Here is a 24,761-nt window from a genome sequence, read left to right as displayed (position 1 = left end):
TTGCAATATTTAATGCAACAAAAATGAATCATCCACATAAAGGTTATAAAAAGGGCAGCTCTTCATTAGGAATGAAAAATAAACTGAGGCATCCAGTATTGAGATGCAGTATTTTGCTAATGTCACCTGACTCAATTTGTTTTTTCCACTCACTCAAATTTAAACACATTATTTTGGCCTGATTTAAAGAACTCTCTGTCTTCTCATCCAGAGAATGGCTTACTTTAGTCCTTGATAAAAAAGACCTCCAAACATGGCTTCAACAAAATTATGTTTTATTTGCAGAATTGAAACTGCCAGGCGCTTGCATAATCTGCAGCAACATAAAGGGGCACAATAAAACTTTAAAGCACAATGCATCCAAAAAACTCAGGATTTAGGGCCCGCTGTCACTCTTGAACTCTTTTACAGGCATTTAAATGATATATATTACAAAATGACATATGTTTCCATCAGTAAAGTTTATGAACACGTTACTAAAACTAATTGAGAAGCCAGTGCTGATAAAGAACAAGACATTGCCTATTTATTCAACCAAAAGTATTATTTTACTTTCAATGCTGATTATGTAATATTTGAAAATGTTTGCTAATTGCCTAATTACTCTTTTTTTGGAGAGCCTTGGGTTCTTAGTTCCACTACGTCCTGCTCTGCAGCCCTTCTATATTCCAATAATTTAATTTGTAACCTGCTCTGCTGCAGTTTGATTGTTAAAACATATTAGTGGATTTTTTTTTCTCTAAGTGGAGCCTCAGTGCAATTTGGGTATCTCTTATAATTGCTTCATCATAAGAGTTGGAACTATTATGAAGTAATGGCACAGAGCCAGACGCCACCCAATACTATGATCGTTGTAAACTCCCTGCTATTAAAGAAGAAGAGGAAAAAACACATTTTTTTTCAGCCGCCATTTGAAGTATTGACTTCATTTTCTTCATTATTTCTCATCTCATGTCTGTGCCGTTGTATTCATCACTATTTTTGTAGCCTCCACACCTCCCATGAAGGCAGAAGCAGAGTGTTTGCCATCCATTCTTGTGAATGAGCTGAAGGAAGAGTGAAGAGGAGATGGATTTGAAGCTGTGCGTGTGTGTGTGCACGTGCACGGAAAGACAGATGTGTATTTGTCACTCAGTGCCCACTGCAGAGTGTTCGACTCTTTCCTTGTTTTCACATCCAACCCTCTCGGGACTATCTGTCACTCATTGCTTCACTCAGTTCACTATTTGCACCTGTCTCCCCCTCCTCCCATCTCTTTGTCTCTCACGCTGTTCTGCACTGCCTTTGTTTTCTCTCCTTTCTGGTAGCATCTTCTGTTTCTTTTCTTTTTTTTTCAAATTTGATTTCTATTTTCAGCCCTCACCCCTCTTTCTGTACTGGACTCTCACTCATCATCTGTGTCTTCCCACCTTCCTGAAAATTTCACGATAGCATTGAATGATGCATGAGTTTCCTTTGATAGTTTGTCCTCGCTTCACAGAAATACAGACAGTTCTGCCTTCCCAGAAATGATCGTTCAAGAATACTGTGTTTGCCTATGTGCAAGTATTTGTATAGGGAATGGTGTAAGAAATTATAATCGCTGGTTTTAGGTCTCTAGCCAGCATGTCATATCAAAAATGTGCTTTAAAAGTTCATGAATAGGCTGAGGACATGTGCTCAGTGCGGGTCTGTTTCTATAATAACAGCTACATACACCTCTTGTATGCAGCTGTTCAGCGAGTCATCCTGTCAGATCAGTCTTTATTTATTTGGGGACCTTTCCAATTTAGGTTAGCGCTGATTATACAATAGGCGAGTGGCTTTGTTTCACTGTGTGCAATGGATATTATCAGTAGAGCTGTGTGGGCTTTATCATTTTTTCTCAGCAGTGTTATTGTCAACACTGGCTTTGTAACTGGTTCAACAGGATCCAAAGCCACAGTGTCAGTTTGCCTGCTGGGGTTCAGTATATAGATTCTGACACATTTGCATTTCCATATAGACTCGCTTTGTCTGAGCATCGATCACGTAGAAGTGAGTCAGTCCAGAGGCAGTCAGAATAGGTGGTTGATTTTTCCTTTGTGTTTTCTCTACATGTTAGTAAGATCATAATTATGATTAGTTTTGGTAACAAACCAAATGTGATTTCAAAATGACTTGGAAAAATACACTCACCAACCACTTTTAGATCTAGATTTGATCTACCATGGTAGTACTGGGTACAGGACCCCCCTTTTGCCTTCAGAACTGCCTTATTTCTTCATGGCATAGAGTTAAAGGTGCTGGAAACATTCCTATGTTGGCACGATAACATCACATAGATTTGTGGAATGCATACCCATGATGATAATCTTCCATTGCTGATTGGATTGTGATCTGGTGACTATGGACTGATTTGAGTACAGTGTACACACTGTCACGTTCAAGAAACCAGTTTGAGAAGATCTGAGCTCTTTGACATAGTCTGCTGTCTACAGAAGATGGGCCCACTGTGGTCATAAAGGGATGGACATGGTCAGTAGCAGTACTCAGGTAGGCTATGGCATTCAAAAGATGCTCAGTTTTACTAATGGATCCAAAGTTCTGCCAAGAAAATATCCTCCAAACCAACAGACCACCACCAGCTTGAAATGTTGTTAGAAGGCTGGACTGATCCGTGCTTTCATGCTGTTTACAGCACATTCTAACCCTGCCATTTGAACTGTTGCAGCACAAATGGAAACTCACAAGGCCAGACAACGATTTTCCAATCTTCTAGTTTTTTTGTAGTCGTTGGTGCCCAGTGTGGTCTGCTGCTGCTGTAGCCAACCTGCTTCAAGGTTCAATGTGCTATCAGAGATGCTCTTCTGCAAACCTTTGTAACAAGTGATTATTTGAGCTATGGTTGCCTTCCTATCAGCTCGAAGCAGTTTGGCCATTCTCCTCTGACCTCTGATGTCAACAAGCCATTTTCACCCAGAGATCTGCTGCTCACTGACTATTTTCTCTTTTTTGGGAGATTATCTGTAAACCCTGGAAATGGCTGTCTGGGAAAACCCCAGTAGATAAATGTTCAGACCAGCCCATCTGAAACCAACAACTATGTTATGTTCGAAGTCACTTCAATCACCTTTCTTCCTCATTCTAATGCTTAGTGTGATCTTCAGCAGGACGTCGACTTTACTTGCCTAAATGCACTGAGTTGCTGCTATGTAATAAGCTGGGCTAATTTTGCTACCAGATTCTGGCTTTTCATGGCTACTAGAGCGAAATGTAACAAGGGGTGTTGCAAAGTTTGTGCAAAATGTCTTTCCTGGGATGGAGAATCCTATCCATCCTATCCTCATGTGTATCAGAGCATCACTTTCAGAGTTGCATTCACTGTATTTTGCGGGGTGGGGACATTTCAGACTGATCTTCCCCCTTATTCCACTTCCAGCAAAGTGTCAATAGAGCTTAGCTTCAGTATGACATATGTGAAACACCTTTAACTGTAATGAGCTTTTCCAGAAGAATGTCCACAGCCGACCTTACTTTTTGAAACTGCCATTATTTCCATGGTTACTGCAGGTCATGTGGTAGCTATTTGAAATAAGGCTTTTGCAGGACTTTCAAGAGGCTTCTCTGCAACACCCAGCAGATTACCTTAAAGAGGCAATTGCCATGTAAATTTTTAGGGTGGTGCAAATGATAATCATAGTCAGGAATGGTTCTTCACTGCAAATTTGATTTGACTTTGATTAGTGTAATCAGTAGACCAAGAAGTAAAGGACCAATGGCACGGTGTTCCTGAGATAACAGGAGAGGCATTCGCACTTGAAATTAGTACAGCAAAACCACAGCTTCAAAGGACAAATCTAAGCTAACCTTTTGTTTCTCTGCTTTCTGTCATCCCCTCCCTCCGCTTGGCTCAAGGGGGAGACGAATAAGCCAGGAGTGGAAACAACAGACACTCCAGTCTCATAGTCATAGTCAGAAATGGCTCTTCACTGCAGATTTGATTTGACTTTGATTAGTGTAATCAGGAGACCGTGAGGTAAAGGACTGATGACACAGTGTTCCTGAGATAACAGGAGAGGCATTTACATTTCATTTTAGGACAGAAAAAAAACACGGCTTCAAAAGGAGAAATCTAAGCTAACCTTTGGTTTTTATTATTTTTCTGTCATCCCCCTGCTCTTGGCTCAAGGGGAAGAGGAATAAGCCAGGAGTGGAAACAGCAGACACTCCAGACTCGGCACATGGGCGAGGGGAGAAGAAAGCCATCAAGTAAGTGCCTGGTAACTGGTATGGGTAGAAAAATCTGGTGATAATGAAGTCCATTTGGTTCAGCTTCAAGTCCCTCGATGTACACTACACAAAAAAAGAAAGAGAGCCCACGTTGTTCTATCCTGAAGAGGGCAATCTCTACAAGAGCATGTTCAGGAGACATTAAATGAAAGGTTAGTGATTTAATCAGTAAAGATTAAATCTGCATTATCTTACCTGTGAAGCTTTTGGCTGGACGAGTCTGCTCCTGCACTTATCTTATTGGATGTAAGACAGGTCTCCTTTAAGTGCCGCACATCTGCATCACTTAAGACGGTTCAGGGTCAAGTAAAACAAGCGGGGACTCGAGCATTCACAGTGAAATGCTCAGGAGGATGTTTTTTTCTAACATTTCTTGCAGGGCTCAAACTAGTATTAAGGTATTTTCTGTTCTTGATAAAACAAGGCCACAGGTCAGTACCAGAAAATGTCAGATTCATAATTCAGAGTATTCCACTTTATTCCACAAAATGCCTCTGTTAACCTGCTCATCACTACTTTTCTCCTGTAGCCTGATTTTGCTCCAGCTTATTTTTCCGTGTGTGCGTCGTGTTTTTATTTACACTAACGACGAGCTTCTGTGAATGTATTCTGACTTGGGTTGTTTTAAACTCTTAATTTCTTGCATTTTCTCTCTCACTGGCTCCAGCAGCATCGCTGTGCTCTGTTGATCATTTCAGCTTTGAACTCCTTCTCTTTGTGTATCGCCTTTCTCTCCCGCTCTGTCCCCGCGCTGCAGCTCTGACCACTGCTGTGTGATTTGTATGACATCAGTGATTCTGCTCACCTTTTTCTCCCCTTCTATGACTGTCTGCAATTTACCTCTCTGCCTTCTGTCTCATGTGTTCACGCTTTCTCACTGCTCACGCGAAGGACGGGGGCCAGACTTCTTAATGTTTACTCAAATGTCTCTCATCAGTGGTACCATGCTTAATGAACAGAACGTAATCACATGCTGTATGTATTCATCAGAGTATAATTCTTCTCTTGCTCTATCTCCTTTTTGTTTCTGTCTCTGTGTCTTTGCTACAGTACATTGCTATGAAAAGCTTTCGGTGAATGCCTTTTTCCTCCAGGCTGCTGTTTTTTTGAAATTATTATTTATTTATTTACTTTTTATTTTTCAGTCACACCACTATGGTGGCTTGTTTACTTCAGATAGAAAGATAGAAATGAATCTGGACTTGTTTTGTTTCAAACTCCCATTTGACGCAGCTCTAAGAACAACCCTCTTCTTCAAACCGAGCCTTGCATCGTCTCCAAAACGAGGAGCGGCTGTTGGGAATGGTTGGTTGGAGCCAAGGCTGTCCATAGTTGTGTTGCTCTGACCTGTCTCTCTCTCTGGCCACAGTGATCTAGACAGAGACTTTTGGAATAACAATGACAGCAGCACAGTGCAGCAGAGGTGGAGCTCCTATCCGCCCAAGGAGTTCGTACTAAACATTTCTCCCTATGCCCCATATGGAGATCCGCGCCTCACGCTCAAGTGAGTCTTGGTCCAAAGCTGGTAAGAGACTTTCCCCTGAGCAGGGCTGTAATGAGGCAGGGGCAGTGCCATTCCAGTTTCCTTTCCTTTCCTTTCCTTTCCTTTCCTTTCCTTTCCTTTCCTTTCCTTTCCTTCCCCTTCCACCGTCCCTGTTTCCTAGTTGTGTAGTCACCACTGCTAGTCAATCATCAAATTGAACTGCTCGATGTGGCTGTTATCACGCATGACAGCTTATTAAATTCACCTACTTTTGTAATCTCTATTATGTCTCTGTTCCTTAGGCCCACATTTTCTTATGAATAACTGGGGCTGTTTAGCCAAAGGCCTTTTTAAAAAAAAGCCATAATCCATAAATGTCACAGTGTTGCATAAAATACAGGCTGCACATTTTAAGACCTGTTTTTTTTGTTGTTGTTCTTGTTTAATCTAATTTCCACCATCGATAGTAATCCATCCAATGCTAGCACACCGGAGGGCACAAAGGGTTAGTAATGATTACTCATAATCTGCCTGGGAAATGTGAGTGAGGGAAATGCCATACATGCACATTTCAGCATCCCGCAATGGCCGTACGACTCCGACTGCAGCACAGCGGCGTAAACCCCGCAGGCTAATTTCTGCTGCTTCTCCTCACATCTTGTCACCTTTAAATGAACACAGAGGCGCATGTTCAGATGCCCCCCTACTCCCTACAGCCCTGCCGCTAAACACTAACTCCTGACCTCTAACCTCTCTCCCATGGAGTGTAACCATGGAGACGGACAACCCTCGTAGTTCCCCTTAGCAAAAAAAAGAAAAAAAGAAAAAAAGAAAAGAGATGTGTATACTTTAATGACCTTCTCTGTAATCTCCGTCTCCTTTTCCTTGTGTTCACTAAAAATTGCTGGTTGCTGTTGTTGCCGTGGTGGTGGAGGGTTGACCGTTACACCAGGTTGCAGTTTTGTGCCAGTGTTCGCCTGTCGTTTACATCCATCTGTGGCTTCTTTCTGATTCCCATCAGTATAAAATCTAACATGTACTGCTACTAACACTGAAAAACTTGAACTGCATCTGTTGTTTATCTTTTTGGAAGTCGCGGTAACACTGCTTTTCTTTTACTGCAATGAAAGCTCTTTTTTATTTATTTATTTTTCCATCCACTAGGCACTTGATTCCAATAAAGCATTGGCAAGGCCATGCCCCTCTGGGCACTGAGAGAGCTCACAGTTTAGACACCCTGCTACCAGGCATATGTCTGATAAAGTGTTTAATAACTGGTCATCTTTACCAGACCTAGCTATTGAGGAGTGTGTGTTAAAAAATGCCTGGAGAAAGGAGGCAGCAATGTGTTTATGAACACAGTGGCTATATGCATTTCTGTCTGAAAAATGCCTTAAGATGATGGCTGCTGATCTCAGATTACCACACGATGGCCCCTCATCTTCGTTTGTTTAGAAGTTCACCTTCAGTTCATTTCAATTTTACTTACTGTATATAAAATTCAACCTAAAAGATCTTTGAAAGGTTTTTCTTGATTGCCCTTATAGACATCTTTTCAGCTGGACTTGCTTTCACGGAACATAAACAGATGAACTTTTGACTTCAGTAATGGTTAAATAAGCTGTTTTCAATAGCGTGTTAGCCAGTTTAAAATCAAAAACAAACACACAATTAAAAGAAGAATAAATTATGAACTTGTTTCTCCCAAGGAGAGATGGGATGACCTTGTGACATCAACCAATAATATGCCTCTAAAGCCAACAGACAGCTGGGAAATCATTTCCTGTTTGAGACTCTCTTGAGATCAGCAGCTTTCAATCTCTGTAATGACACTGAGCTTCATTTATCAAACAGGTTTCCTATCCAGCAGGATCGCTCTCAGTGTTTAAGGATTTATTGGATTTGAAGTTCAATTCTATCATTTAAAAAAATAAAGCTATACATTTTATGTCAGGAGCAGTCAACAGCCACCATAATATCTTAGAAAAGTGGTTGTAGTCTGTTGATATTTTTCAAATTTATAAAGTCAAGTTTAGGGAGTGACTTTAATTAGACTCAATATTTTATCTATCTGGTGGCTTTAAAAAACGGCCAAATAACATGCGGCTTTACTTCTTTTCTAAATCTCTTAAGCTTTCACTGTAGTTCAGTCAGAAACAGGATTGATGTCTAAAAGCTTTATACATCTGTGAATACTCTGATTCATAGCCCCACTTATTGATGTTTTCCTCCTGTTAATGAAAAGTAAAGGCGTCCCCCTTGTGCTCAGTTCGATAAATGAGGCTCATGTCTCCTGTGTTGACCGTTGCTCCAGCAGTGTCATCTGTGTTGTTGTTGTGATTGATGACTTATCCACCAGCGCTGTCAGGTCAATTGGTCAGAGTTTCATGTGAAAGGTGACCTTTAAACGGGCACGGTGCAAGTTTCGCACCTCCTGTACCCACGTGGACTCACTGTGTTTTCATTACCTCATATATTTTGTCTTTAAGAGCAGGAGGACCTTGCATATTAATGAAATGTAGTCATGTCACCAGAGGGCACTAATGTTCTTTATTTTTGATCGCCATTGCTTTCACTGTAGGCATGACATGCCTTAATACGAACACACTGATTAATCACTGTATCTGTAGCCATTGTCATCTGATTGCCCTCCCGGTAATTTCGACTGCGGAGTTTCAAGAATTTCACTAATTTCTGAGTAGTGTTACATACTCTAAGTGGAATATTAGACATTGAGATCAGGACCAGATGCACTTAACAGCTTTGGATGAAACACACAAACAGAAATCGTCCGCTAAGCTGCTGCAGTGAATATAATGCCATAAAAAGTAGCACATCTCAACTCAATGACCAGTGTCTGCACACTGTTGCTGCCAGTTAGAGTTTTGGTCCTCCAGGCCCAAAGCTGGGACTTTTTGCTGGTTTTCCATCCTCCACAGGCTCCCAGTAAATTCCTCTCCTCCTCCCCCTCGTCCTCCTCCTTCTCCTTCATCCTGTTCTCCTTGCCCCATTCCCTGCTTTTCTCCTCAATAGGTTCCAAACCTTTTTTATCCACCTGCCTCTCACTTGGCCTGGAAAATAGGCCTGCCCCTTCACACAGTCTACTGATCTGTCTCACCTCCTCAGCCATGTGGTTGCTCAATCTATTTCCCTGTGTGCGTATGTGTGTGTGTGTGTGTGTGTGTGTGTGTGTGTGTGTGTGTGTGTGTGTGTGTGTGTCTGTCTCTCTCTCACACTCTTTGGTCTTTTTCTCCTCTGCCTGTCGTTATTCTCCTCCCTCTATACCCTCTGTCTGCCATGGGATCCCTTTGCACCCTGTCTCTTTCTCTTAGTGGGGCAGTGTCAGGGGGTCAGAAGGGGGCGGCAACTGGCCATGGGGATACTGGGGGGGGTCCTTATCGCAGTGACAGCGTGAAGAGCATGGTGACAGAGGGAGTGAAGGCCGGGAGGTGGCAGACCGTCCAGGGCCACATGCAGTCTGGAGGACTGAGACCCAGCAAGTGAGTTCGGAACCCGAGCCGAAAAAGCAAACATTTCATTTGCCGTGCAGCAGAATAAACACCTTTCCACGGCACGACATTTATTCTTACAAGCTCGCGCCTTAAATGAATCCATTCAAAATAGAAGCAGGGAGAGCGAGGTCAAGTTCAGCAGGGGAGAAAGGTGCAGCTTCAATGACAGCGTGATGTAAGCGTGTGGGCACAGCGCAAGGTGTGAGCGCTGGGGAATGTAAACCTCATCATGAGAAGATAACAATAGTTCCTCGAGCTGTATCACACTGACTCAGGCCTCCAGCTGACACATGCAGGACGGCTGCACAGTACAGCTTTGTGCACAGAAATAGTCTCATTTTCGCACACTAACTGAAATAATGCACCACACGCTGGCAGCCCCCCCACCCTCCCCTCCCTTTAATTAAAATTTAGGCTGAAAGACGAAATGTGTGTTGGTCACTGACTGTCTGTACCCACCAGCCATGACGCATGACATCACTGGGGGTCTATATTCAGTGTGCTGCAAAAGACGCAGCTAACTTTCCGTACTTTGTGATTTTTGCACCTCCCTTTGGCACTCCATGTGTGGGACTTCTTCCTCCACAACACATTTACGCTCATCACTTCCTCACTCCTCCTTCCCTCCTTCTCTCCTCTTCTCATCTTTCATTTTGCCCCTGTCTATAATTGGATTCTATTTTCAGGCCGCTGTAAGTGTCTATGTCTCTTGTGTTTGTGTCTCGCACCCCATTTCCATCGTCACCCTCTTCTTTTTTCGTTGCCATCTCCCTCTCCCTTTTTCCTCTTACCATCTAAAGCCACTCTGCATGTTCTCTCTTTATTTTTTCCCTTGTTCTGCCCTCAAAACATTGAACTCTTGCAACACCTTTCACTGACCTTTTTATCCTTTTATTCGTGACTGTTAAATGTGATGTGTGTCGTGCTAAAAGCTTTATGCAAAAGTGTGTTAGGTGAAGTAATGCAATGCGGAGTAAACTGCACCTAACTGATGTGAATAGCTCTCTCATGACCTAATTCTGGTAGTCTGGGTTACACAGCGATCTGAGAAAGAGGAGGATATATTTAGGGAGTAGAAGAAACTAGAAAAAAAGATGATGACATGTTTGTGACAATAGAGCCGACAAAACATACAGTAGCGACGAAGTATGTATAACCAACTCATGCAAAAACCATCATATGATGTGTGACACATCTTTATGTTGTTTGTGACATTTTAGGAAAGGCAGTGAGCCAATTAAACAGCATTTATTGAGGGGAGGAGTGAAAAACGAGAGGCCGGCAGAGGGAGGGAGTCGTGCTGTAGAACTTGGTTGGCTGTTCGGATGTCTCTAGAGGTGCGCCGCATATTTAAAAGACGAAAAAGACTTAGAGAGAAAGGAGGAGAGTCTGTCAGGGATGGGAAAAAGTTGACTGACGAGTAGAGGAAATGGTGATCTCTCATCAGACCAAAAAACCCTCGCCGACGAGGCCAGGAAGCTGCAAAGCCACGACCCACCCGTCTCGACGCGGTCACGTGGCGCAGAGCCGGTCCACACCCGTGCGGACAGTGCACATCCGACCACTGGCACCGCGAAACACACCCTCATGCAAACAGCACGCTCAAACCGCGCGGACGTACAGGGTGCACACACGTCTGACTCAGACGCACAAGACTACCTCACAGTCTACACACTGCTGCCCGGCGCGGCCCCATGAGCAGTACACAGCACACAGCGATCACTCAGGCTGCACCTTCTACTGCTATTTCTGCTACTGCTGTTACTGCTGCTGCCTCACGTTGCTCTCTTTCTCTCTCCTCCTCCTCCTGTCTCCACCTCCCAACACTCCTCCCTCTTCCTCTTTGTCCTCTAATACCACTCTTCCGCCTTCCTCCTCCTCCATCCGTCCATCATCAACTTCCTGTTTGGATGAACTTTCCTGTATTTACCCTGATGTCAACCTGACTTCTCCTGCTGTGCCTCCCTACTGCCCTGTGCCACCTTGTCTCATCCCTGATGATTCTTTGCCTTTCTTCTTCATCTCATCACCTGACATCACCACTCTTGACCAACTCACCTCCTGCCACGGCTCCTCTTCTAAATCCTCTTATTCCTCCTCTACCTCTGACTCCTCTGCCCCTCGTCATCATCCTATTCTGTGCCGGCCGTGGCCTTCTTCACGCTCTCTTTCCTCCCTGCTCCTCTGCCCTCCCAGCTTTGGGGATCCAGTCTTATCCTATGCTTCCACTTTGGAGCACATACCCTCCGGGCCGGCCCGGCCTCGGACGCTGCTGCGCCAACAGAGCCTTCAGCAGCCTCTCATCCACCCGTCAGGCCCTGGTCTCTGCCATCCCCCCACCACATCCCAGAGCTTGGGACAATTACACACTGCACCTGGACAGCCTGGGGGAGGCGGGGGTGCTGGGAGAGGAGAGGGAGGTGGCAGCAGTGGTGAGGGTGGGGGTGCAGGTACACGAGGTGGTCCCCGGGGTGCACGGGGCGGCGCAGCAGCGGCAGGTGCCTCTCGCTATAGGGGAGGTGGAGCAGGAGGGCGCTCGCGTGCCAACCCGGGCAGCTGGGATTACATGATGGACCAGATCCGGAATCGTGGGCTGGATGTCAAGTCCTTCCTGTGAGTCTCTATAACTCTTCATTCATGCTTTAAACTAGCGTCACTCTGCTCAGGCCTCTGTCTAAGTGTATTACAGTATACGCTAGGTCTTTCAGAGTTATTGTGTGCATTTGTGTTCTTTAATGCTTAAGACTTAGTGCCGTTGAATAAAATTGCTTCTAATACATCAGTAAATAAGTAATAATTTAATCTGCTTTTACTTTTATGAAATATTGTTCTCTGCCTTTTCCCTTCAGGTTTTTTCTTTCAGTCTGCATCTGATATCCAGGGAAGGATATTACTTCTGTCTGTCAAAATTTGTACAGTGCGCGTCTATATAAGCGTATGTATAAGTGTGTGTGAAACTGTGAGTTTCAGAGTCGAGTTTAATCATTGCTTTCACTGCAACTTGTGGTAAATCTGATTGCTGACAAGGAGATAGTCTCTCTTTCTATATGTACATTTACAAAGGCAATTCAGACAATGTTAGAGCTGATCATGCTAATGAAGCTTAATGCAGATGAGGAGACAAGAAATTGGCTTAGATGAAAACTCTCTTGATCATGCTAATAAGAGGTACAGTTATGAATGTAAATAGCACCTTTTCTCTTTTTTTGCTGTTATGTATGCTATGTGGCTCTGCAGGACACGGATCAGTGTATGTCTTTATCAAGTCATCCACCCACCTATACTAAAAATACATATTATTTATTGGGTACATATAGTAACTCAATATGGCTTCTGAAAATCCCAGAAAAATGAGTCTTCTGATCATGTGGGCACAATATTTCACCCCTCGGTTGTAACAAATTAAAAGCTTTTTATTGAGCAGTCTGTTAGAAAACTATTATTCTAAATTTAGACTGAATGCCATGTGCAAGAAAAAATAGCAAGGAGGTATGACATATTGGAGGCCATTTCGCTCCCATTCTGTGGCAAAATTGTTAAATGTTTACGCTGCATGCTCTGCTAAACAGTAACATCTGTTTGGATGGCATTCAGCCTGTCTGCTGCAATTGTGGTTACAGGACAGCGCTGCTGGTGCTGGTTCAGAACATTCAGAATTTGGTCTCATTAAAAAAGTCACAATATATTTTACATTCACTCCGTCTCACCCAATTAGATCATGCTATTTCTGAGCCACCCTTTGGATAGCTGTTAAATATCTGGTTTTGGAGACACACCGGTGGGCCTAATCCATGTTTCATGAGTGTTTGCAGCTAAAATGGCACCTTCTTTTTCTTTCATCATCTCTGTATAACTGCTGGTTGTGCTGCTAGCCTGCTCACGTGTGCGGGACCGTGTGTACATCACACAGCCCACATGTCACTGCAACACTATAAGAACAGGGGTTAAGGAGCTGTGTGTAGATTTGTGTTAACCCTGAAGCATTGATCTTATGTCACCGGCCCCATTTCCTCTACAACATATTGGTACTTGGGGGGGTTGTGGGTAGGAAGGTGAGTTATGAAGGGGATGATGAAGGGATGAGCAAGGACACTGCCAAAGTAACATGTGTTTAATGTCGACTGAATCAGTTTTACACTAGCCTTTCATCATCCATTTCTTTCTTCTTTAAAAAGAAAATGTTATAAAGCCTCTCTGGTGTTTCAGTATAACACTAGCTAACAGAGCACCAGCAACGTAGCACATGCAGGCACCAAGGTCACTGAGAATATTGCTCATAATAGTCAGCTATAGGACTCATCATTGCTAATGTGAGATTGAGGTCATTGTTGTTGTATCTACTTTGCTGCAACAGGAACACCTCCTATGGTTGATGACAGAGCGGTCTGGTAATAGACGTGACCCATTGTTCAAGCCGGTTAATTTCAATCTTGGTCAGAATCCCTGTCCTGATGAATCATTGCTGAATGAATGTGTTGATGTCATTGACACAGATAGTTGACTTTTGGAGCCGTTTGACCACATGGCTTTTTTGTTGCTTTAAATCGATCGTTTATCCCAGTGTCTATAATGTCTTTTCTAAACGGTCTCTCTCCTTCCCAGTGCTCAATGGCTCAAGCAAAGTGCGTTAACAATATTGCCCATACAGTACTTAAAAGTGATGAGAGTAGAGAAATCCAATAAACATCATACCTACAGTATCTACAGTATTACTGCATAGACCATGTTATGTTATTCAGTGGTTCTCAATGAGGAGTAAAGGTTAATTCTCCTGATAGTTTAAAATATTATGACAGGGACTCTTAGCTTTGTATGCCTGGACTGCAATATTTATATCAGAACCACTATAGATAAAGAAGACTGTACACTCACTAGCCACTTTATTAGGGACACCTTGGACTGGATTGGTCATTATTGAAATGATATTTTTTTAACGTGATTATAAAATAACTTTGAAAATACCGAACATTTTTATTGGAAAAATACATCCAGAGCCACCTTATTAGGAATGCATTGGTAGTACTGGGTTGGACCTATTTTGACTTCAGAGCTGAAATAGATTCAGCAAGATGCTAGAAACATTACTCAGAGATTTTAGTCGATTGCACCGTAGCTGCAGATTTGTCGGCTGCTCATCCATGATGCGAATCTCTAGTTTCACTGCATGCCAAACGTACTCTACCGGATTGAGATCTGGTGACTGTGGAGTACAGTGAACTCATTGTCATGTTCAAAAAAACAGTTTGAGATGTTCTGAGCTTTGCAACAACTTGCTGGGAGCAGCCTCAGAATAATGGGATGGACATGATCAGCAACAATACTCAGGCAGCCTGGGGTGGTTAAACAATGCTCAGTTGGTACTAAGGGGCCCAAAGTGTGCCAAGAAAATATCCCCCACACTTTTACACCACCAGCAGCCTGAGTTAGTGATACAAGGCAGAATGAATCCATGCTTAATGTTGTTTAAATTCTGATCCTACCAACTGAATATTGTAGCCTGAGTTTCCTGTTTTTAGCTGACAGGAGTGGCACCTGGTGAGGTCATCTGCTATATGGGCCCTCTGCACACCTTAGATATAACGATTGGTTATTTGAGTTGTGTTTGCTTTCCAATCAGCTCAAAGCAGCCTGGCCATTCTCCTTTGAGCCGTGACATCAACAAGGCATTTTAAGACAATAACTGGATTTTTCTGTTTTTCAGATCATTCTCTATAAACATTCGAGATGGTTGTGTAGGAAAACCCAGTAGACTGGCACTTTCTGAAATACTCAGACCAGCCCATCTGGCTCCAACAACTATGAAATATTAAAAGTCACCTTCTTCCCCATTATGATGCTTGGTTTGAGCTTTCAGTAGGAGGTCTCTATGATATCTAAACGCCTGATGGGGTTGTTGCCACGTGATTGGCTGATTAGACATTTGTGTTTATGAGAAGTTTAACAGATGTACCTAATGAGGTGGTCATTGTGCGTTTATTTGGGAGGATGAATTCCATCTAGGATGCCCCCGCCCTTCCACTTGTACGAGACTAGCAGCAAGACCCCCATACAGAACTGAGCGAGCATGAGATTAACTCAGACAAAGTATAAAAAGGAGGATTTAGGAGGAGGTGGGATGCAAAGTGGCTTGGACTTCTGCAGCAAATGTAAACAAGGTAAAGCAACTTAAATAATGTTCTCTAAGTTAGATCTGCTAGTATGACAGATATAACAAAGGCACTGGCTGATGTGGGCACACTTTGAGCTACCACGGTGTACTGTGAATTACAAAAACAATCAGAGGCGAGTATCACCAGATAACGAGGTACCTCAGTGGATCTGAATAGAATAATCTAGAATAAGTGATTTAAATATATTCATATTGAGTGAGCTGTAACACCAGAATGCAAAATGTTTTAGCTGAGAATATATAAAACTAGCAAGAAAAAAGGCAGAGAGGTTGAAGCAGCCAAAATAATAGTTATTATAGAAATAGAAATTAAAAAAATAGCTGTAAAAGGAACTGATACATTTAGCCAGCAGTAATGAATATATGAATTGAAATCACTGCAATAAAAAGGAATATGAATACAGTTGCTGGAAAAATGAATACACATGTGACAGATGGTGTCAGGAACTCGTGTTAATCTGAAAAGGGTTACTAGACATAAAAGTTTTGAAACTACTGATGTATAAAAGGGAGATTATTAAACAGACTTTACGGTCCTGCAATAAAAGCCTTCGACGGTATGCGAGAAAGATGAAATTGTGAAGTTTAGGGTGATATCTTTCTGCGGCTTGGCAGCCCCATATTTTTCTTTGCCGAGATATTGTAACACAGCGAGAGGCTTAAGCTATAGAACCGTGGGTGTGGATGACAGGAAGGAGGCAGTGATGAGGAGTCAGAGAATTAAGTGCAGAGGGTAGGGGTGAGGGGGGATATGGTGGGTGAGGGGGGTGGGGTAAAAAAAGGGGCGGGGGGGGGGGGATTTGGTGAGAATCTGTAGCACAGTAGAGATGATGAAATGAGAAGAGTGTAGCAGTGAGAGAGCCGTGACCCAGAAAACGACACACACCGTGCACCTCAAGATACTGTATCGCTCAAATAGAAACAATTAGTCCAGATCTTCTTAATGAGGTTTAATTAAATCTTAACTCTGGAGAAAGATGCCTCGCATGTTCAGTGGGAAAGGTGAATGTGGAGGAAAAGCAGGAGGCAGGTTAAATCACTAGATAAATGACAGTGTGTGTGTGTGTGTGGGGTAGTGATTTTGCCTGCGTGATGTGTGTGTGTGTGCACCTGTAGACACCTTATACATGCGTGGAAGCTGACGTGCAAACTTCTGAATATCACATCCATTACCAATCATTACCCAGAGTTTCCTGATGTATTTGTTGTCCGACGGCCTGTACCCGCTCCCGTTGAAATCATTAGATTTTTATCAGTTTGGCCTTTCACTTTAAGGTGTCCTCCTAATATCCTTCCCTGGACTGTGTGCTTACTTTGTGGGGTTTTATGTGGAGTTGCAGAGTTCCTCTTTTATGACCATTTTGTCCGTTACCGCTTCTGCTGTTTGCTCTCGTATGATCTGTTGTTGTTTTCTCTGCCTCTGAATTTTCAGCCCTCGCTGTCACCTAAAATGACCTCTCCTTTTTCCTCTCTCTCCCTGCACCTCGCCTTTCTTTATGCTCGAACCTTTTGCATCTGTTCTCTTTTTCCTTGCCTCTCTGTCTCTCTACCTCTGTTTCTATCTATTTTATTTTATTTTATTTTTTTATGGGGAGCCAGTGAAGGAAAGCTGGTGGTCCTGGCTTTGGCCATTGGTGTGGCAGAGCAAGATGACTTTGCCAATATCCCTGACCTGCAGGAAACAGCGCAGGCAGCACCACCGCCACCAGCCAATCAGGAACCGCCCCCTGAGAAGAGGTACCAGACAATGTACTAGAGCGCTTGTTCTGTGTATGTGTGTTTGTGTGTGTGTATGTGAGCGAGAAAATTGGCTGCAAATGAAAGGATGTGAAGGATATGCTATTGAAGAAAAATGAGAGGTGATTTCAGAATCTAGGTAGAGGAGGGTAGTTTTGTTTGTCAGTGTTTTTGGTGAGTCACTGCGTTTAAGTCTATTGTGTCATAGACCTGCACCTGAAATAGCACCAGAGCTCAACACACTGCTACAGAAATAAAAATGAGCACTAACTACAAAACCAAATGTAGAAAATTTTGCCGTAATGCTTTGATGAGTGAGGAGATAAAACAATTTGGGTGTTAGCTGGAAAGCAGTAATGAGCTCATAAATCACAGCAGTGAGATGCTCACTGCTACTCTACTCTTTTTCTTTTTTATTCTTTGGCTTTTAGCGGTAAAATTTCAGCCAGTCAAATCAAACAGTGCTTTCTCATGCCAGTGTACTTTTTTTTTTCCTTTTTCCCCTGACCATGATAATTATCTGCCTTATTGCAATGACATTTTTCAGCACCATTTTCATCTCTGTTTGCTTGTCTTCTCACTCCTGCCTTTCAGAGACCTCCCATTGGTAATTGTCTTATTTCCTTTGTATTTTTATGCCTTCACTATCCAAGTCATTTCTGCCCCGTGTTCTTTCTTCCCTCCTGCTCATTAGCTGCCTTCAATCACCCTCTGCCGCTCTGAGAGTCTCGTCTCTGCAGCTCCACCGAGGGCCCAGAGAGCCTCCTCATTATTCCACAACATGTTAGTCACTTACATAAACATGCTGCTAAAAATAACCACTTTCTTTGCCAGCCAACTTAGACACTAGAAGCCAAAATATTTCCACTCATCTATAAGGATCCACCAGCCTTGCTCACCGTCCCCCTGTCTCTTGAAATAATTGGGTTTGCATTCTGTTTAGGAATTGGACCTGCTTTTGTGAAACAATTTAAGGCTAACAAATGAGTACAGTGTGAAACAAGCAGAGCGTTTTCAGTCGTTGGACGGCCGTTTTCGATTGTTTGCAACAGTGTCACAGAGAAAGCCTTGATTTGGTCCAGCTTTAGGCAGACGCGACACACTCGATTTCCTCTGCAGTCCAATTAGGCAGTTTTAACCTCACTTTGATTCTGTGACAAATGGGCGACAGTGCGCAGATGCATAATATGACACACACCTTTAAAAAAAAATGGCAGAGGACGGCGGACAAATTCTGATGTACTCGTCACACCAATTATTCCTCATTCACAAGTGTTTCATCAATTTGACACGTGATTTAAAACTAGAGCTCCATTACAACACAGATGGTAACTGTTTTCTTATCTGGGCTGGACAGCCGCAGTGCAGACATGCACATGTGCACCATGCAACTGTGGACATTTGAAGGACCTCTTGTGTCTTCAGGGTCGTAGAAATAGGCCTCCCTTAACTAATAAGTTCCTTTATTTATCATAAGTTTGCTTTTAGAGCTACACTATGCCACCAGCTGCTTTGTCTGCTGTTTTTGTTTCTTTGGCCCTGAGCTTTCTGCGACCACGGAGTTACAAACGACCATCAAAGTATCCTTTGAGAAGAAATGTTGCTTTTTTTTAAACTAATATCAAAAGTCTCCGCATTGTTCAGAATTATAGCCTGAAACACAGCAAGGCGCAGAGGAGAATGACTTCCTGTGTAATTTGTTGTGTGCATTGCGTCTAGCCTTTTCAGCTTTTTGTGTTCACACCTCTTTAAATGAGTTGTGAAATCCACTAAGAGACTAAACAGCGAGCTTGTCGCTCGGGCCAGCGTGTGGTCAACAGGATCCGCCTTTATTAGCAGACTGCATTGTGCTGTTTCCTGGATTTAATTTCTTTCACTCAAATAAGAATGACTGGTAACTTACAGCCCGTGAACACTAGAGAACTGGAAGCAAATAAACGATTTGACTGTAATTGAAGCTTTAAAAGTGTTGACCTTTTAGTGAGCCTTCTGCTGATATGTAATCTAATTCCACTTGAGACTCTCATGGTTTTGTTTATTTTGTGTAAAATTGCAAATTGCAAATTTTAATGAGTGATTTACCCACTCTCTAATTGGCTGCTAAATTTAGAAGCTTGAAAAAAAACCCCAACATACCTCAACAGTCTATTAGAAGTGCAAGGTGTAAGCTTGCTGGGAGTGTATAGTTCCTGGTGGTGTTAGTGCTGACTTCACAGTAAACGTGATTTAATCAATCACACTCCTGGCATATTGCTCACTCAGAAAGTGGCTCTCAAGCCAAAGACAAAGGCACGCTTTCATTCGTCTCCCTTACCCTTCACACCCAGTGTTTCATCACAGTCTGTGCATTTAAACATGTGCTCGTGCTCATCACTCATCTTCACCTGCATTACTCATGCTACCCCGCATGAATTTATTTACCTAAGAACTGAAAAACATGTCACTGGCAAATAGCTTCAGCCAAACATTGAGCCTCTGAAGTTAATGTGAATATTTTATATATCCGTCAAATGGTAACGGAGTCAGTGTTAACATCAAAGGGGGAATTGTGCTCCTGATGAACAGAGAAGAGCTGCCGTCTGCACAACTGATATTTCATGCCCTACATTAATGAACCAGTCAGTTTTTCAGAGCAACTACTGTAAATAAATTTACCCGAGTAGAGAGCTACTTTCGGCTGCTCCCTTGTTCTCAAGGGGTCACCACAGCGGGTAGCGCCGCATGTCTGATTTGGCAGATTTTTACGCCGGATGCCCTTCCTGACCAGAGATGGGCAGTAACGCGTTACTTGTAACGCGTTACTGTAATCTGATTACTTTTTTCAAGTAACGAGTAATGTAAGGGATTACTATTGCAAAAACGGTAATTAGATTACCGTTACTTTCACGTAGGAACGCTGCGTTACTGCGTTACTAAAACCGTGATTTTTTGCGAGAACGTCTCATGACAGTGACGTAAGCGAGTGCGACGTTCGTGACAACAGCTGTCTGCAGATCATAATATATCGAGTGCGGGACAGAGTGTAGCATGCAGCGTTTAAAGCGTGGAAGTACTGACCTTATTTTGAGTTTGATTCCATAAAAGTGACAAAACATTAGTGTCCGTTGTGCGTGGAAGAAAACTTCTTTTTACAGCGAAAAAACCCCTAAACTTCCAAGCAAGCACCGAGTGTACTACGACGTAATGTGAAATTCACAGAGAAACTCGCGGATTCTTCCACTGACCGCTGCGGCACACCTGCACCAGGGTAAACCTCCTCCGCCTACCCCAGTCCTGCTTTACAGGTGAAAATAGAGCAACAGGACCGCTAGTCTTTGATTTTATTTATTTTCTGCTGTGTTTTACTTGCATCTATTTGAAAGAGTGAGTGTAAACACAAAAAATATTTTTATTTTATGTGCTGGAATGTGCAGAAAATAGGTTTAAATGTTAAACAAATTTCTTCCAGTCAGAGAATGTTGCATATAATTTAATTTTTGCTTGATGCATAAAGTTAAAAGATTAAAACTAATAAAACAAGTTTTAAAAAGAGACTTTTCCATTTGATTACATTTTGTATGATGAATTATGCAGAAAAAGTAGAATTGGGCTGAAAGATCTATCGCTTTATCACCTATTCAGGTTGTAAATCGTGTTTTTAAAAAGTAACTAAGTAACTAAGTAACTAAGTAATCGATTACTTTTGAAAATAAGTAATCAGTAAAGTAACGGGATTACTTTTTGGGGGAAGTAATCAGTAATTAGTAACTGATTACTTTTTTCAAGTAACTTGACCAACACTGTTCCTGACACAACCCCACAGGGATTTGTGTCTCCTCCTGGGATCGAACAAGCTATAGCTTTAATTTTGTAGACTCTTGTTTGTTTGAGTAATCTTATTTTATGCTATTTTTAACGTACAGTAGATACACAGCCCTATAAAAGGTTTTGTATGTTTTTTAAGGTCTGCTTGGCCACAGACGCATGTGAGTTGTTACTACTTCCATCAAAATTGTTTTATTTGAATAACTGTTTGAAATTAAAATGGGGAAAATTGGGAAAATGAATAAATATTTTTAGAAATAAAATTTAGCTCAATGTATTTAATTGTAATACTTATTTAGTTGTTTTGCTTATTCTAATGCTGTTTAACTGGGACCTCATTACGTTTTGTTCCCTCTTCGCCTGCCTTGTGTATTGGAATGACAATAAAAGATTCTATGCAGTCTTCTGGAAAACTAAGTGCACCCAATGATTCAGTAACTTGTAGCGCCAACTTAAAAAGCAATAATGAAGCAATGGTTTTCTGTATTACTATCAGTCTTTAATGGTATTGTGGAGGAACTTTGGCCCACTCTGTACAACGTTACATCCCTTCATTGAGGTTTTTGGGCTTTCATGTATGCATCTTAAAGTCCCATCTGAGCCTTTCAGTCAGGTTGGGGTCTTTCATTGAATCTTGATTCTTTTCTTTTTCTGTTCATTCTGTTGTAGATTAACTGCTATGCTTGGGATCATTGTTTAGTTACGTTTTAGCTGTCAGACAGATGGCCTCACATACTCACGTGTGACTCTAGAATACGTTGGTGTACAGAGGAGCTCATGGTGGACTCAATGACTGAAAGGTGCCCAGGCCCTTTGGTTGCAAAAAAAAATTCCCAAATTACTACCCCTCCACCACCTTGCTTCACCTCTGATATGAGGTGCTTGATTTCCACCGTTATGGCTAAGAATACGACTAAGAGGATTTCTTCTGGCAACCCTTCCAAACAAGCCACACTTGTTTTGTCCTGTCATGAAATTTAACATTTACCATGCTAGCTGAGGCCTCTAGAGTCTGAGATGTAGATCTTAGGTCTCTTGTATTTCTCTGAGAACTGCACAGTCTGACCTTGGGGTGAATTTTATCTGGGACGTCCTTGGAAGACTGTGTGTTAACACACACCTGAATGCTCCAGACCAGGCAACAGTTAAAACTTCTGCTTTCATAGTACTCTTCACAGTTGCTGATGATCAATTAATCAAATGCTTTAATTAGCAGCACCTGTCTGCTATTTACAAAACCCTATTAATTCCTGTGGAAGCAGGAATGGTGTACTTAGTTTTTCACAAGATTGCAGAGATTCCTTTGAAATTTAACTTTTTTGTAAAATAATGGATGGCCAGTAATGGAAGATGTATGTACAAGTAGTCACTTTGAGCCAAAGGCTCAGGCTTTAAATTCTAAATTTGGTACTCTTAGTTTTGTATTATCTCAGTAAGAGTAGATATCCCTAATACACTCATATGAGGCACACAGATCTGGCTGTGGCTAAAGGAAGCCCCACTTCCTACTGTTCAAACCTTCTGTTTGCAAGGGACATCCAATTAGAAGAAAATTGACTTGAATGGAATATGAAAGGCAGTCAAATGGGCATTTTTCTCACTGTGGATTATACGTCAAGGCTATGAATCATGTGAATCAATCAATAAACTGTAGAATAAAGCTATCCCGCTGCAGTACATGAATAAAAATAGGGGGCTGGAAATAGGTATAATTGATGTATTTAATCACAAGCCTTTAATTTTACTATGTTTCTTTTAAGTGACCCAGTCTTTAAAACTAAGGTTTAGAAACCTTACACAAAATATTTCAAATTAGCCAGCTACAACCGAATGAAAATGTTTGTGCTTCACTATCAAATAATAATGTGAAAGGTAAACACATTTATGGTGTATTTCAAAAGTTTGATTTAAGTGCTACTTCCTTTTATGGTGAAGTTTTTTAAATTGCTCACATACTATATTTAATTAAGTAAAAGATCCAAGTGCTTTGTTCACCACTTTAAACAGCAGTGCTCCTGGTCTTGCAATGCAATTAGCCAAGCAATCTTTTTAATGGTAAAATGTATCCAAAGTACTTAAGACACAAACATTAGTGAGGCTTTTCTTTAAGCCATCAGCTGTATGTTAACGGTCCATTGCTGCTTGAAGGCAATCCAAACATCCCACTGGCCATGAGAAGGTGTTGAAGTGCGTGAGATTCTTAATGCTTCCTCACTGACCTTGTGTGTGCGATGGCTGGATGAAAGCGCTCTCCGTGGCCATTTGTTTATGAAGTGTGGCAGGAGCAAACTGAACTGCACCACAGCTGGTGTTAGTCATGTGGACTTTCAAACCAAGGTTACAGAACAAGGGGGGGAAAGAGAGAGAGGAAGTAAAGGTTACACGATAGACTAGCAGAGAGAGCAACTACAGGTTTTAAGATTGAGTGTTGCTTTAATTTTGGGGCGAGAGGAGGTCGCACATGCTGTGATGTTTGCGGTCCAGCCATCCATAGGTTGGACTTCTAAGAAGGCTTAATTAGGATGTCAGAGTGGCTTGTTTATGCCTCATTGGTCTGCACTCACACAATTCATTTGCAACTCAGTGAACATATACTGTAGGTTCTCCTCCAGTGTTGCTATAAAGAGAAGGCACAATCCCAGAGAGCTTCGAATCTAGATCTCTCTCTGAGCAGCAACTGCACAGCCCAATGAGGATGGAGGCTCAGGACAGAGGGGGCGGGCTTTACGCGTGTGCCACATTAACATTCAATCCACTTGCCTGTGGTCCTTCAATTATTCATCCATGCATGTTACATCATTTTGTGTAAGCCAGTGGAGTTGTCTTTTTTTTCCCTGAAAACATCTCTCTGATATTAATAGATATAGATGCGTATTTCTCTGCCTTAAAGACACGATGCACTCAGTGAGATTCTGAGTCTCTGTTAATTGCCAAGTGGGCTATATATATATATATATGTACATATAACTTCATAATTTATGAGCTTATTACGTTGCTTAAATTGACATAAAAGACAAACGCAGTGGATGGCGGTTATGACCATTTACCCAAATCAATATAAATGTGCGTTTGTTTGACGCTGTGAGTGTGTGTTTGTCCTCTAACCCTATTAGCCAGAGTGGGAGGAGTTAAATCTTTATGTGGTGGAGGATTGTGTGTGTTTAGGCTAATGTAACGACAGGGCATCCCGAGGTCACAGTTTATCATTTTAATGGTCGTTATTTCAGGCCTCGTTTTCTTAGAGAAAAAAAGATATTACTATAATTCAAGATGATATAATTTGCACGTGTGTTTGTACATAAACATGTAAATTGATTATGCTGCGCTCTGCTAGTCTGACACAGTGCTCCTCCTGTGACAAGGGCTTTGCAGACCCGACTAATCAGCACAGTCTTCGGGGGCTCTGGTTAAGACTGTCCCCGAAGCTTTGGCTCCCTGCGGCCACTGTGCTCATTCGCGCATTACAGGGGGAATGTAGAGATGCATTCAGTTACATGCTGGGGGGGGGGGGTCGATCGCACTAAGGCAAAAAAAAAAAAAAAGCCACACAAAAAAAATGCAGTCACAAAGAGATGAGGAGGACTGCTTTCATCTATCCATCCATCCACAGGTCAAGGGAGGATGAGAGAAAATTCAAAGTGAAAATCCATCTTCCTTCAATGAGAGTAGTAGGAGGGAGTACTTATTGTACTGAAGGCAGGGCTGAAGGCAGCACTCTAGCCAGCAGGTACAGGCTGCTACACATGCTCATCTCATTCATCCAGATAGATGGATGGCGTTTGGGGAGACGAGCTATTAGGAGCAT

At 42.2% G+C, this 24,761-nt stretch overlaps 1 protein-coding gene across 3 annotated transcripts in view; it reads left to right on the top strand.

Annotated features, from left to right (window-relative positions):
- Nucleotides 1-24,761, top strand: part of syt7a (synaptotagmin VIIa) — a 94,358-nt gene that overhangs the window by 45,493 nt on the left and 24,104 nt on the right. The window contains exons 3-7 of one of the 3 annotated variants that reach the window (XM_039614922.1): nucleotides 4,151-4,230; nucleotides 5,621-5,755; nucleotides 9,067-9,234; nucleotides 11,443-11,859; nucleotides 17,015-17,152. In XM_039614922.1, coding sequence (XP_039470856.1) covers nucleotides 4,151-4,230; nucleotides 5,621-5,755; nucleotides 9,067-9,234; nucleotides 11,443-11,859; nucleotides 17,015-17,152 — 938 coding nt within the window. The other 2 variants (XM_039614920.1, XM_039614921.1) reach the window with 2 other exon arrangements.

This window comes from Oreochromis aureus, linkage group 7 (assembly GCF_013358895.1).
Source record: "Oreochromis aureus strain Israel breed Guangdong linkage group 7, ZZ_aureus, whole genome shotgun sequence".
Lineage (NCBI taxonomy): Eukaryota > Metazoa > Chordata > Actinopteri > Cichliformes > Cichlidae > Oreochromis > Oreochromis aureus.
This window is presented reverse-complemented; position numbering and strand designations above follow the sequence as displayed.